We start from the raw sequence: 12917 nt of genomic DNA on the forward strand, positions 1-12917 counted from the left end.
TCGAAGCACCACACACAACTTGTCAAAGCCAACTCAACATCAGCTGCATGGAGGTCTAAGTTTAAAGGCTACACCAAGGAAGCTTTCAGAAGGAAACATAGAGAGAACGTTTTTTAGGACCATGGGATAAGTGACGATTTCTTTTTTTTTTTTAATTTTTTTTTTCAACGTTTATTTATTTTTGGGACAGAGAGAGACAGAGCATGAACGGGGGAGGGGCAGAGAGAGAGGGAGACACAGAATCGGAACCAGACTCCAGGCTCTGAGCCATCAGCCCAGAGCCTGACGCGGGGCTCGAACTCACGGACCGTGAGATCGTGACCTGGCTGAAGTCGGACGCTTAACCGACTGCGCCACCCAGGCGCCCCAAGTGACGATTTCTTAAACTGGACACAGAAACATCAACCGTCAAGGTTTAAGGTCAACCAAAAGGTTGAGGAATTGGGCTAAGTGTAAGTCAAGCACTTCCGCTTATCAAAAGGCACCAGCAAGAGAGTAACGAGCAAGTCACAGAAGCGAGATCGTATCTGCAGTGCATTTATCTAACAAAGGCCTCATATCTAGACTATAAAGAACCCTGGCAAATGAACAGGGCCACCAACCCAGTGGAAGAAACGGGCAAAGTCTTGAGCAAACAGACGTTCACAAAGGTATCTAAATGGCCAATAAACATTATGACAGACAAGGTCGTAGGTCTTCAGGGAAACGCAAATCACGACAGGATGCTACTGCACGCCTTTGAGTGGTTACGATAAAAAAGGTGATAAAAGTAAGCGTGAGGAGGGGACGTGCCCATGACCTGCCAGTGCCACGTCACAGCACACATGGAATGGAAACACGGCCTTATGGGGACTAAAACACACCTACCAGAATGTTCACGGTAGCACTGTTTGCAACTGTTCTCCCGATCGGGAACCGTCGAAATGTCCGTCATCATCAGAAAGAATAAATCACAGACTATTCACAGAATGGAATACCAAATGCGACCAAAGAACTCCACGTAAACCTCAGAGTGCATGCTCCGTGACACAGACAACACGGGACGTGAAACACACGTCCTTCAAACCGTGCACTACGACCCGTGTCCTTCTGTTTCATGTTATATACACTTCAGCAAAAAGGTGACGAACAAAACAAAACAGTCCTTCCAGAACTGACCTTCCCTCTGACCCTCCCTGGTCTCTTGCTCCTCGCCTCCCCCCGTCGGCCACGGGGACCAGAGAGACAGAGGAGTGGCGAGTGGCCGCACCCTGCTACCCACAGCTCATGCTCAGCCTTAACACGAGAAACAAAAGCCTAAGAGAAAAAGCCAGTGTGTTCCTTCTAGCAGCCTGGCCTCTCTTCTCTAGTCACCCCATCCCCTGCTGCTTGCAAAGGGTCCAAATCTCTACACTTTGGGTTTTGCTCTGCTCCCTTGCTCCGCCTACGCCCAGAGGCATCCTGTCTCCCCGTTTCCCAAACCTGCTCTGAGCAGCTGCCTGGTGCAGACTCTTCACGCCCAGCCAGGCCCGCGTGTCCCATCAACTGTGCCCTCACTGTGCGAGCCCGGGACTCCCTTTTCTGGCCTCCCCATCTCTCTCGGGCCCACGTCCCGTAGCGCCCCCCACCACCTGCCTCCCGACGACCCTCCATCCGCCCCCCACGCAGTCCACGAGGGGCCCTGCTGAAATCAGGCAGCGTGGCGAAGGGGGAAGTGTGGCTTGTGGAGTCTGCAGGTGTGGCTTGATAAGCTGGCCGTGCGACTTGTAAGTGACGTGACTTGGGCAAACTCTGAGGCTACTTGCGTCTCAGCTTCCTCATCGGCAAAGTGGGGTAATAAACCCTTCCTTGTAGGGCTCTTGTGAGACAGGATGTGATATTAATAGTAAGGATAAAAACAATAATACGTGCCATTCAAGGGCAAGGCCATGACCAAGAGCACCAGGACCTGGGCAAAGCGCTCACTGATGATGTCATTTCAGTGTCAGCCCCATGAGATAAGGACGCTTATCATTTCCAGAGCACAGACATAAAAAAGATTAAGTCACGGCCAACGTCTTCACATGCCTTCTAGGTGATGGAGGCAGGACTAGAACCTTTGTCACCCAACTCTGGGCCCTAGAACATACCCCCTGCACTGTGAAGGGGTCCCCTGTGGAGGGTACACATGACCTGGCCCCAGCAGGCTTCCACATGGTATATCGAGGGACAAGAGGCCCTGTGGAGCAAGCGGACACTGAAACAGGAAGGCTGAAACTTTAGGATTACGAAGAGGGAAGGGCAGTTTTAGCATCCCTGCAAAGAGACAGAATCTACAAACTTTAGGCTTTTGGTTTTATTTCAGGTCCACCTCATGAGGCTGGAGAGGTGACGGGGAGGACGGTGGCTCCATGTGCTCCTATGGCACGCCCACGTCCTCTCTTGGAATGCGGTGGGACATCTCCGCTTTACAGACAAGGAAACTCAGGGCCACTGGAAACTGGGACCCGGACACTGATCCCTTATCTTGAGTACCACATTCCCCCCCCAAAAATACTTTCCACCCCAGGAAGGCACCTGGCTGGACCAGCCCCGGATGCAAGAGGCCGGATTCCTGCTCGCCTGCCGGTCCCTCCCGCTGGCCCTCTGCGGGCAAAGCCCTCTGAGCCTCGGGATGTGGCAGCACCTTCTAGGACCTGCTCAACACCACCTCCCTCGGCACACCCTCCTGCCCCCTCTTTCTCAGAGTTCCTGGAGCCTGTGTCTCCTGGCCTGGCCCTGAGACTTCCCAGCCACGCCCTGCCCAGCGTGCCGGGCTGTCGCAGGGGCCATGCTTAGGCGATGCACACAAAAGCATTTCATAAAGCATTTCTACAAGTATCTCTCAACGTCCTGACGGCTCAGTTCTGTTAATGTAAACACGACCTTTGTCTTCTTGACACAAAATACACTCTGACAGACTCAGCAGCCACCAGCACCAGGAACATACTAGGTGCCGTCACCTCCAGCACCTCACTTAATGCTCACACGAGCCCCAGGAGGTGGGGTCATTCCCCTCCTGAGGGGAAAACTGAGGCAAGGTGAAGGGAGGACCTCACCCAGGATGTGAGCTTGAGCACAGGGACTTCCTCTATTTTATCTGTGGCTACCTGGGACAGAGCGGGGCCTCAGTGGATATCTGCTGAGCTTTCGGCAAACAGGAAACTAATGTCCTGTCAGTGGTACAAGACCTGAGTCCTTTGAATATCTCTTGTGATGCTTGAAGACCGTAACTTTTCCAGGGGAGACAATGGTTACCAAAACTGGGAGAGGGAATTAGGAGGGGATGTGACCCTGAGTGCCCAGCCTGCCCAGCCTGCCCAGCCTGGGGAATCCTGGCCCCGAGTGTGTGAAACCACGGCCTGCACCTGAGACCCACTCCCGGCAGGACTCAGGGAGCCCCCAAGGGCAGGGCTGGGCCCCAGGGCTCCCTCAGCACAGGGCCTCACTCAAAGCTGCCTGCAGGTGTCCAGGGTTGGAGTTTGGGTAGAACACAGCCAACAGCGAATGTGAAGAAGTGACCTGATTGCAGGAAGGATTTGGAACTCAGTCTTGGGGGGGACAGTGGTTTCGTCACCATATCACTCCTTCACTGTCATGTTTTTATAGCTAACAACCATCTGTACTCTTAATATTTTCATTAAGCTAATTTACCTTTGTACTTAAACTTCTTACAAGGAAGCTTTCTGGAAGGTTGAAAAACATCAGTAAAGTAAAAAGAATATGGGGGCACCTGGGCAGCTTAGTTGGTTAAGGGTCCGACTCTTGGTTTTGGCTCAGGTTTATGAGATCGAACCCCATGTCAGGCTCTGTGCTGACAGTGAGGAGGCTGCTTGGGATTCTCTCCTTTTCTCTCTGTCCCTCCCCTGCTTACACTCTTTCTCTCAAAATAAACTTAGGAAAAAAAAAAATTAAAAAACAAACAGTGCCATTAGTAAACTCAAGCCGGAGACTGTGTGTGATATCGTGACTTATAATAAATACGAATTTGGGTTTTGTACTGTTTCTGGCAAAGCTCCTAAAACCCTTGGCATTTCCTAAGTGATAAAAACAATAAAGGTGTCTTCCTTTCCTCATAACCAGCCCCTTTCAGCCACTCTGGAGTTTATGTGAATAAAGCAATTTCTGGAAAGCCCTGAAGGATGGGGCTGGTTACCAGGGGGAACCAACCATGTGGTCAGAGGGTGTGAATTTCCAGGCCTGCTGCTGACCTCCGGGGAGGGGGGAACTGGTGGGTGAATGAACCCCCAGCGGCAGATGATTTAATCAGTCGCACCTACACCTACATTAAAACCCAAGAGCACAGGGTTTGGAGAACTTCAAGTGTCAGGCTGCTGAACACTTCCTTGGAGGTGCTGGGAGGGTGGCACCCCCACCGAGGGTATAAAACTCCGCAGCTTTCCCCATACCTTGCCCTCTGCATCTCTTCCATCTGGCTGTTAAGGACTTCTTTCTTTCTTTTTTTAATGTTTATTTTTGAGAGAGAGAGACAGAGGAGGAGTTGGAGGAGGGGCAGATGTCACCATAAAGCCCGACGTGCAGCTTGAACCCATGAACCGTGAGACCACGGCCTGAGCCGGAGTTGGACGCTTAACCAACTGAGCCACCTAGGCGCCCCTGGCTATTACTGTCTTCTATCCTTTAAAATAAACTGGTAACCTTGTAATAAGGAAACTGCTTTCCTGAGCTCTGTAAGCCACAGCAGCCAATGAATCAAACCTGAGGAGGCTGGTTTCTAGCTCTGGTTTCTAGCTGATAAGTACAGGTGATGCTGGGACTTGAGACTCGTGTCTGAAGCTGGGGGCAGTCTTGTGGGACCGGGCCCCCCACCCGGAGGACCCGAGGCTAACTCCAGGCAGACGGTTTCACACCTGGAGGCATCCCAAGGGTATGCAAGAACTCCCCATACATCTGGTCACAGAACTATTCAGTGCGGTCTCGAGGAGAAGAGAAAACCAGTTCTCCTCCTCTGCTGTCGCCCCCAAAGCTCTAAGCTTGAGGCTGCTCTCTTCATTTGAAAAGGGAAATTGGCAAACGTTAGGTGGTAAAGATGCATCAGCACCAAACTGCAACCCTGTCCGTGTCAGTGATGCAACTGGACGGAAAGACAGAGAGCTGCGCCTCCCGACGTGGTCCTTTGCCAATAGCTCCGCTACGACCCATCTGTTCACAAAACTGTCACAGACAGAAAGATCACGGGCCTGGGGTCAAACATGAACCGGGTGCCGGCTGCAGCTCTGCCCTGTGCTAAGGACCTCGGGCAGTACTTGTAGTGCCCCTGAACCTCAGCTTATCTACCTGTGAAATGGCACCTTGTACTCTGGTCCCTGTGAGGTGCCAACGAGAGATTCGAACAAGCGGACAGACGTAAAAGAACCTCGTAAACCCTAATGTGCTGTGGAAACACGAGGGGTTAGGCTAAGGTAGCTCTGAGGCACAGGCCACCGATAAGGCGATGGCCCCGACTGAGCCCCAAATGCGGCAAGGCCACCTGCACCTCTGTCGCCTGGCTCTCTCCTGACCGAGGTCTGAGGACAGGGCACCGCTGGGACTGATGGACGGGCTCTGGAACGCAGAGAGGGATCTGGAGCACAGTCACTTACACTGGCTGAATTCTGGTGAACTCGGGGACTTCGTCTTTTTTCTTTCTGAAGAGGAACCAGTAGGTCAGGAGGCCCACGATGAGTGAAAACAGAATCATGTCCGTCATGCTGAAAAGAGACACTTCTTCAGCCACCGTCTCAGACACTGTGGCGCTGGCATCCACGTTGGAATCCCCCATGGCGAGAGGAATCTGCAGGGAGAGAAAGGGACACGTATGAGCAGGGAGAAGTGGGGTCTGCCTGAGGCCCACGGGGGCGCACCCCCACCCCTCAAAGCTTCAGCCTGGGTCTCAGGGCCCCAAGGGCTACAGCAGCAGGCAAGGCACCGGGGCAGGAGCTGCTGGCCCCTCCAAGACACAGCTGCAGCTTTGGGTGGAAACTAAAATATTAAATGGCCCTGTGGAGCCCAAGGACGTCCTACAGATGGAGCTGGGACTGGGGTCCCTGCAAACAGAGAACAGAAGCCACAGGCTCCCAGGGACACCGAGCCTCCTCCGGCCCCACATGGGCTTGGTTCCACATGAGAACGGGGACCATTTCGAGGCAAATCTTTTCCCCAGCTGTGTGACAGGCCTGGGTGGGTGGCCCTAAACCCTGCACATTCCAAAGGCCTCCAGGGCTGGCCCTTGGACGGCTGCTGGGAAATCACTTCTGAGCCCTGGGAAGATGCCGCCTGATGAGCGTGGACCTTACAGATGGTTTACTGAGACGCTGGGCCAGGCTCAGATGGTTCACGTTAACCATGTCATTCAGGATGAAGGGCTGGGGTTCTGGACCGCATTGTCTGGGTTTGACGTCCGGGATGCGGGAGACAGGGTAGATGAGGTTAGCGATGCGGCGCTCCACGCCTGCTAGGCTGACTCCCATACAAACCCCACACATGAAGGCGGCCGGTGAGCCCCCCTGGTTGGTAACACTTTATACGTGTCGCCACGCGTCGTTGCTGGGAGTGTTAAGCCCTGGCTGCTGACTCCAGCCGGCAAGGCCAACTGGAAGCTCGTGCCTGGTTTCTGCCGGACTCGGCCTATGGAGCCTTCTCCTTTGCTGGTTTCTGTCTGTGCCATAATATCCTTCTGCCATAATAAACTGCAACAGGGGGTGAGAGAGCTTTTCTGAGCTCTGCGAGTCCTGGCGAATCATGGAGCCTGACAGTGGTCCCGGGGACCCTCAGCACACCAACCTCATTCGTTCCCTGGAAAGATGCCCCCCTGGTCCTGCCACCACTGAAACCCGGCAGAGAGGCAGGTCCGAGTCCACAAAGGGCAACGTGGGGAACCTGAAAGCCCGGCAGGACGCTTATGCCACTTATCGAGGCTGAGCTCACCTCTGCAACCTCGTCACTCGATTTTGCAATTGCCGCTGTTAACCAAGTGGGCAGCTCTCACCACTACCAGGCTTCCCAGCCTCAGCGGGGAAAGCCTTCGTCACATCTCGGCAGCTCAGGCACGCGAGATTGCCTCACATCTGCCTTCCGCTCGCTGTCCCGGCCGCTGGGAAACAACTCCAGGGTTGGCCCCCCGCAGCCGCTCTGGCATCCGAGGGCCCCGGCACCAGCTCTGCCCTTCTGGGGCCTGTCGGGCACGGGCCACTCAGAGCAGACTCTTGGGCTCAGCTGTCTGCTTTCTCGTTCATCTGAGGTGCTTTTCTAATGACTCAGTTCCTGCGATAATCATATTTGATATATTTCATATTCAAGGATGAACTCACGCACGTTGAAGATTTATTCAATGTTCGTTCTGCACGTCCTCCTGGCCAACACTGCCAGTGTGGTCTGGCACACCTACAAGTCTTCTGTCTGCCAAGGTCTCACAGAACCATGGAGGGAGAGGATCCGTCCCACAGGGTCATGCCGTGCAGACCCTCGGAGCCCGGCTGACACGGGAAAGCCCCCCTCTGTCCCCCACCGGCTCACGGAACAGCAAACGTCAGCTCCTTGTCCCATGGCCCTTTCTCCCCCTGACTCGGGTCACCCAGCCCCCCTTACTGCGGGGAGACTCCTGGCCATGAAGGAAAATGACCAATGATCGTTTCCTGACACCTATGTGAGCTGCCCACGCCATCTAGAAAGCTCATTCTGCAGGGGGCTCCCGCAGGGATGGTGTGCCGGAGGGCAGTGGATTCACAGCCCCACATTTGGTTCCAGCTGCCCAGGCCACTGCCACAGACCTCTAAGGGGCCTGCTCCATGCAGAAGCCAGAGAGAGCCTTTTAAAAAGTAAGCCAGATCATGTCACCTCCCTAACCCAAATCCTCAAATGGCTTCATGTCCTACTGAGCACAAAATCTAAAAGCTCTGCCCCCTCCACCTTTCTTACCGCTCTCACCTCTCCTCACCAGTCACACTGGCCTCCCTGCTACCGCTCAAGCCTCCAGGTCTGCTCCTGCCTCAGGGCCTTTGCACACATTAATGCTGCTGCCTGGACTCCATTCCTCTAGTTATCTGTAGGGTTCTCTCCCTCACTTCGTTCAGATCTCTGCTCAGATGTCACCATCTCAGAGAGACTCTGCCTCAGTATAGTTTCTGGTCGTTCTCCCTCCCCATACTCCCTCTCAGCACCGATCACTACCTGGCATTATATTATACGTTCCTTCCACTGACTGCAGCGTCAGCCCACAAGAGCAGGACTTCATTTTGTTCACAGCCTGACATACAGATTACCGGGTGGCTTTATAATCTGCAAAGCATCACACAGATAACACATCATTACCGCAGTTTGTGAGGCTACGTTCACTTTCCTTCCCTCTGGCTCTGATACCTGACCATACTGCCTCCTTCGGCATCCGGGCCACTCCCCTCATTTCAGAGGAGGAACCCCATACATTCTTGCACCCCAGGGAGACGACCAGGCACTGCCCACCGGGATGCTGACTCCCTGCAGCAAGCCAGGGTGGGGCTCAGGCCCTGAGGCCTGACCGGGACGGGGGACAAGGCCAGCACTCAGGGGTCTCAGAAGCACTGAGAGCAGCTTTGACTGCAAGGTGTAAAACTTCAGACAAGAGCGGCAGAGGAGCAGTAGAAAAGACCCGGAGATCATGATCATTTTATCCGAGGCCTCCTTCTACTCTGGGGAAGTGAAGGCTCCAAGGACTGCTGAAACCAAGAAAGGGGCCCCAGCTTCCCAGGGGAGGGCTGTGTTCAGGACCCATGTAGGCAGGATGATCTGAGAGACACGAGCCTTTCCCCTGCTCTGCTGTGAGCTCCCGAACAAGGAATAGTATTGGAAGTACCTCTGTATCTGGCACAGAGTGGAAAGGAAGGACTGGCAGACTGGCAAGAAGGAAGCCACGCTGAGAGGAAAGCCCTTTACCCCTACGCTTCCCATACGAGGACGGCAGCAGTGTGACTGGGGCTGAAGCCATGAACAGCTGCTAAACCATTATTTTCACACCGAGTCACTGTTTTCACACTGAAGCACACACACAAGACACCCACCTATATCCCCAGCCTAAGTCTCTGCACCCCTGCCCCAGTGCCTTTACACGTGCCTGAGACGCTTTTCCTCCAGTTGCTTCCTGACAGTCTCAGCTCGACTGTCACTCCCAAGCACTGTGCCAGGGTCATACTTTCCTGGCACAGTGCCTGGCACACAATCTAATGCAGAATAACTACCCGTGGAATGGATGGAAGGTGTCAGTGAATATATTATGACACGTGAAATATAAAATTTGCATGAACCGATAATACAGAACAAGCAGATTTAAAAGGCATCTGATGCTGGCGGTGTGCCCAAGTGGTGATCTGCTAGGACAGAGGTTCCCAAACTTTCTCTGCTCACGGAGCCCCTGGTAGCTTAGTAAAATTTCCATGGTCTCCCCAGGCCCGTGGCTACTCTGTTTATGAAGCAGTCAGGTCCAAACAGCCCCTGAAAACCCAGCCTGGCAAAGACACAAGTCGGCCAAAGAAAGGCAGCGTGAGCTAATGTTCAAAACTAGCAACCCAAGCTGGTATACTTCACACAGTTTGACAGATGTCACTTGCACCGCGCTGGTAGATTAGGTGCCTCTGGGAGTGTGCCCTGAGCCACCTCCGCACGGTCTGGTATAAAACCACTCTCCTCTGATGTCTGAAAGATTGTGATGAGAAAATCTTGGATGTCCTGTTTTACAAGAATGTTCCCCACTTCAAGTATGGCAGGGTGACTGACTGCAGGACAGTCCGTCAGAGACCCTCCAAGGAGACTCTGGGAGCCCTGTGCACTCTTTCTGCCCTGGAACAGTCTCTAATCCGTAGGCCGTTTCTTCTTCCCACATTTAGTGAAGAGGAGGAATGCTGGGAAGTGCAGAGCTCTTGGGGTCAAAGGCAACACTTGTCCGCAGCAGAAACAAAAAAAAAACAAAACCAAAAAGGAAAATGTACATGAAAAAACAGAGCAACTTCTTAACCGGAGCAGGCTCTCGGCCAAAGGGCTGCGGCTTGAATGTTCTCCTGTGGAAAATTAGGCACGGAAAAAAGGGCACATCAGATCTGATCTTTTACTACAAATTAGGTCTGTACATAGAGCTTTTGTTTTTATTAGAAAAGAACATTACATGGGGCGCCTGGGTGGCTCGGTCGGTTGGGTGTCCGACTTCGGCTCAGGTCATGGTCTTGCGGCTCTGGAGTTCGAGGCCCGCCGTCAGGCTCTGTGCTGGCAGCTCGGAGCCTGGAGCCTGCTACAGAATCTGTGTCTCCCTCTCTCTCTGCTTCAACCCCAGTTACACTGTCTGTCTGTCTGTCTCTCTCAAAAATAAATAAACATTAAAAAAAAAGAAGACAATTACATACAGAAAAGGACACACGTAGGTAGGCAGACAGATACGAGAGAAACCATTCCTCCTGAATTTCAACAGGTGATGCCGCAGGCCAAGGGTGACTCGCCCTGGCACGTCTGAAAAGGCAAACAAGGCAGAAGGGCCCTTTCTCCATCTGACTCTTCACAACACCGCAGTGTAAAATCATCCTCAAGGAAGTACTTATGGCTTTGCGTTTACTGTATGCAATTTCTGGTCAGTAAACAAGACTGATTGAGCAACCCAGCACCGATACCGGGGTGAGCCGGTCTCCTAAAGCAGCAACGAGGAGGGAAGAAGCCTGAGCAAGCGATTTAGCTTGTCCCTCAGGCGTGCACATCACCCAGCGGCAGTCACCAGCACCTTATGGCGTCCACCCTCAGCTGCGGTGGGAATAGCATCTGCTCAAGTTCATAAATCTCTGCCAATGAGTAGTGGTTTCAAGATGAGGGGAGACCGGGGCTCCTGGGTGGCTCAGGTGGTTACACGTCTGACTTTGGCTCAGGTCATGATCTCACGATCTCAAGAGTTCTAGCCCTGTATCGGGTTCTGCACCAACACTGTGGAGCCTGCTTGGGATTCTCTCTCCTCTCTCTGCCTCTCCTCCACTTGCGCGCTCTCTCTCTCTCAAATAAATAAACTTAAAAAAAAAAAAAGTCTTTAAAAAAAAAAAAGGTGAGGAAAAACCCTCAAGGGAGCCAAGCCTGCTCCCGTCTAACAGCTTATCCTCCAGAGATGGGGGGGGGTGGTGGTGCTCAGGGGAAGGGCCCTCCCCAAGGCGGCCTCTAAAAAGCAGGGCTCAAGAAAGCAGCAGATTCCTCTCTAGCAACTTGCCCACCAAGTTGACCCTGCAAACCGAGACACGGCTGCTGTGGATTTCTCTGGAGTCACCGTTTTTAGGGTTCACTTGGTTTCTTGAATCTGTAGGTTTGAGGACTTGCAGCCATTATTTCTTTGACTATCTTTCCAGCTCCCCACCCCCCTTTCTCTACTGCCAAGATGACGATGACGTAAACGTGTTTTGTGGCGGGTCCTCCAAGTCCCTGAGGCTCCGTTCACTTTTTTCCGCCTCATGTCTCTCCGTTGCTCCCCGCTGACTAGATAATTCCATCAAGCACTCTACCTTCAAGTTCCCCTGTCTTCACCATTCTACTATGGCGCCATCCATGGAGCTTTCGCCATGGTATTTTCCAGTTCTAAGATGATTGTCTGGCTCTTCTTTGTATCTTGTAGGATTCCAACATCGATGTCACTTTGATCACTGTTGACTGTTTTTTTCTCATTCAAGTTGAAATTTTCCTAGTGTTCAGTACGGGGAGTGATCTGTAATTGTGTCCTGGGCATTCTGGGAATAGCGTTGTTACACTCTGAGTCTTATTTATACGCTCTCTTTCATCGGGTCTTCTCTGCCACCATGAGGGTTGGGGGATGGAAGGCGCCAACTCATTGCTGTCATTCATAAGCATGTCCCTGCCGGTACAACGCCATGGGGGAATAAATTGAGCTCTGAGGAAGGTGAAGGTAAGATCATCTGAGACAATCAAAGAAGGGACACCCAGGGACTAACATCATGAAAAAATGACCCAGGCCCAGCAGCCGGATAAGGAAGATGAGAGGGTTTAGACAAGGGAAGTGCATACCAAGGCTCGAACCGTAGAAGAGCAGTAGCTACAGAATCTGGAGCGACTCAAGTGTGCTACGATGGGACGTGTTTGTATGTGTGGGTGCACAGGTGGTCAGAAAGAGACAAGCTTTTGGAAACAGGCCGAGACCAGTGTGCAAAGGGGCCAGGAGCCCTCTATATGTGTCTGGGGTCTTTGGGCCCTGGGCAGCCAGGGACAACCGGGCAGGGGTGTGGCATGATTAACACCTATGCCATTGGTGGGAACCTGGACAATGGTGCCTCCACCCACCATGTCAGTACAATCACGAGGCCTTGACCAAGGCATCCTGATCTGGAACGTGCTCAGGCCAACATTCCACAGCACGCGGATGACCTTCCCCACCCCCCCCCCCCACCACCACAAAATGGGACTTGTGGGTGTGATCTGGAGACACATGACTGGGCCTGTATCTGATGCAATGATGTAAAAGAGGAAGGAAGCCAGGAGAACTGGATGTGTCAGAGCATGACTTGGCAAGAAGGAAACAAGACAGCCAGCATCACTCAGCACAAATTGAGCTGACAAAGCCCAGAGGAGCAGACCACTGGGACGGCAGCTGCCATAGAGGACCACACGGGCTTGCTCCTACCACTCCCTCTGGGGCCACGGCCACCTGGCCTGAACTCCAAGTGGGGTGAACCCACAGCTCTCCTACACTCTTGGCAAATACTCCAGGGCATTTTGTGGGGATACCTAGTAACACCATTAAAAGTTAGCACAGGGTGGGGCGCCTGAGTGGCTCAGTCCGTTGAGCATCCGACTTTGACTCAGGGATCTGTGATCTCTCGGTCTGTGAGTTCGAGCCCCGCATCGGGCTCTGTGCTGACAGCTCAGAGTCTGGAGCCTGCTTCGGATTCTGTGTTTCCCTCTCTCTCTGCCCCTCC

At 53.0% G+C, this 12917-nt stretch overlaps 1 protein-coding gene across 2 annotated transcripts in view; it reads right to left on the reverse strand.

Moving 5' to 3' along the window:
• Nucleotides 1-12917, reverse strand: part of LOC122471347 (NADPH--cytochrome P450 reductase) — a 63476-nt gene that overhangs the window by 23941 nt on the left and 26618 nt on the right. The window contains exons 2-3 of one of the 2 annotated variants that reach the window (XM_043559826.1): nt 7958-7959; nt 5601-5791 (exon numbers count right to left, since the gene is read on the reverse strand). In XM_043559826.1, coding sequence (XP_043415761.1) covers nt 5601-5779 — 179 coding nt within the window. In that variant the 5' untranslated portion in view covers nt 5780-5791; nt 7958-7959. The remainder of the gene's footprint in view (nt 1-5600; nt 5792-7957; nt 7960-12917) is intronic. The other variant, XM_043559824.1, reaches the window with a different exon arrangement.

Source organism: Prionailurus bengalensis, chromosome E3 (assembly GCF_016509475.1).
Source record: "Prionailurus bengalensis isolate Pbe53 chromosome E3, Fcat_Pben_1.1_paternal_pri, whole genome shotgun sequence".
Lineage (NCBI taxonomy): Eukaryota > Metazoa > Chordata > Mammalia > Carnivora > Felidae > Prionailurus > Prionailurus bengalensis.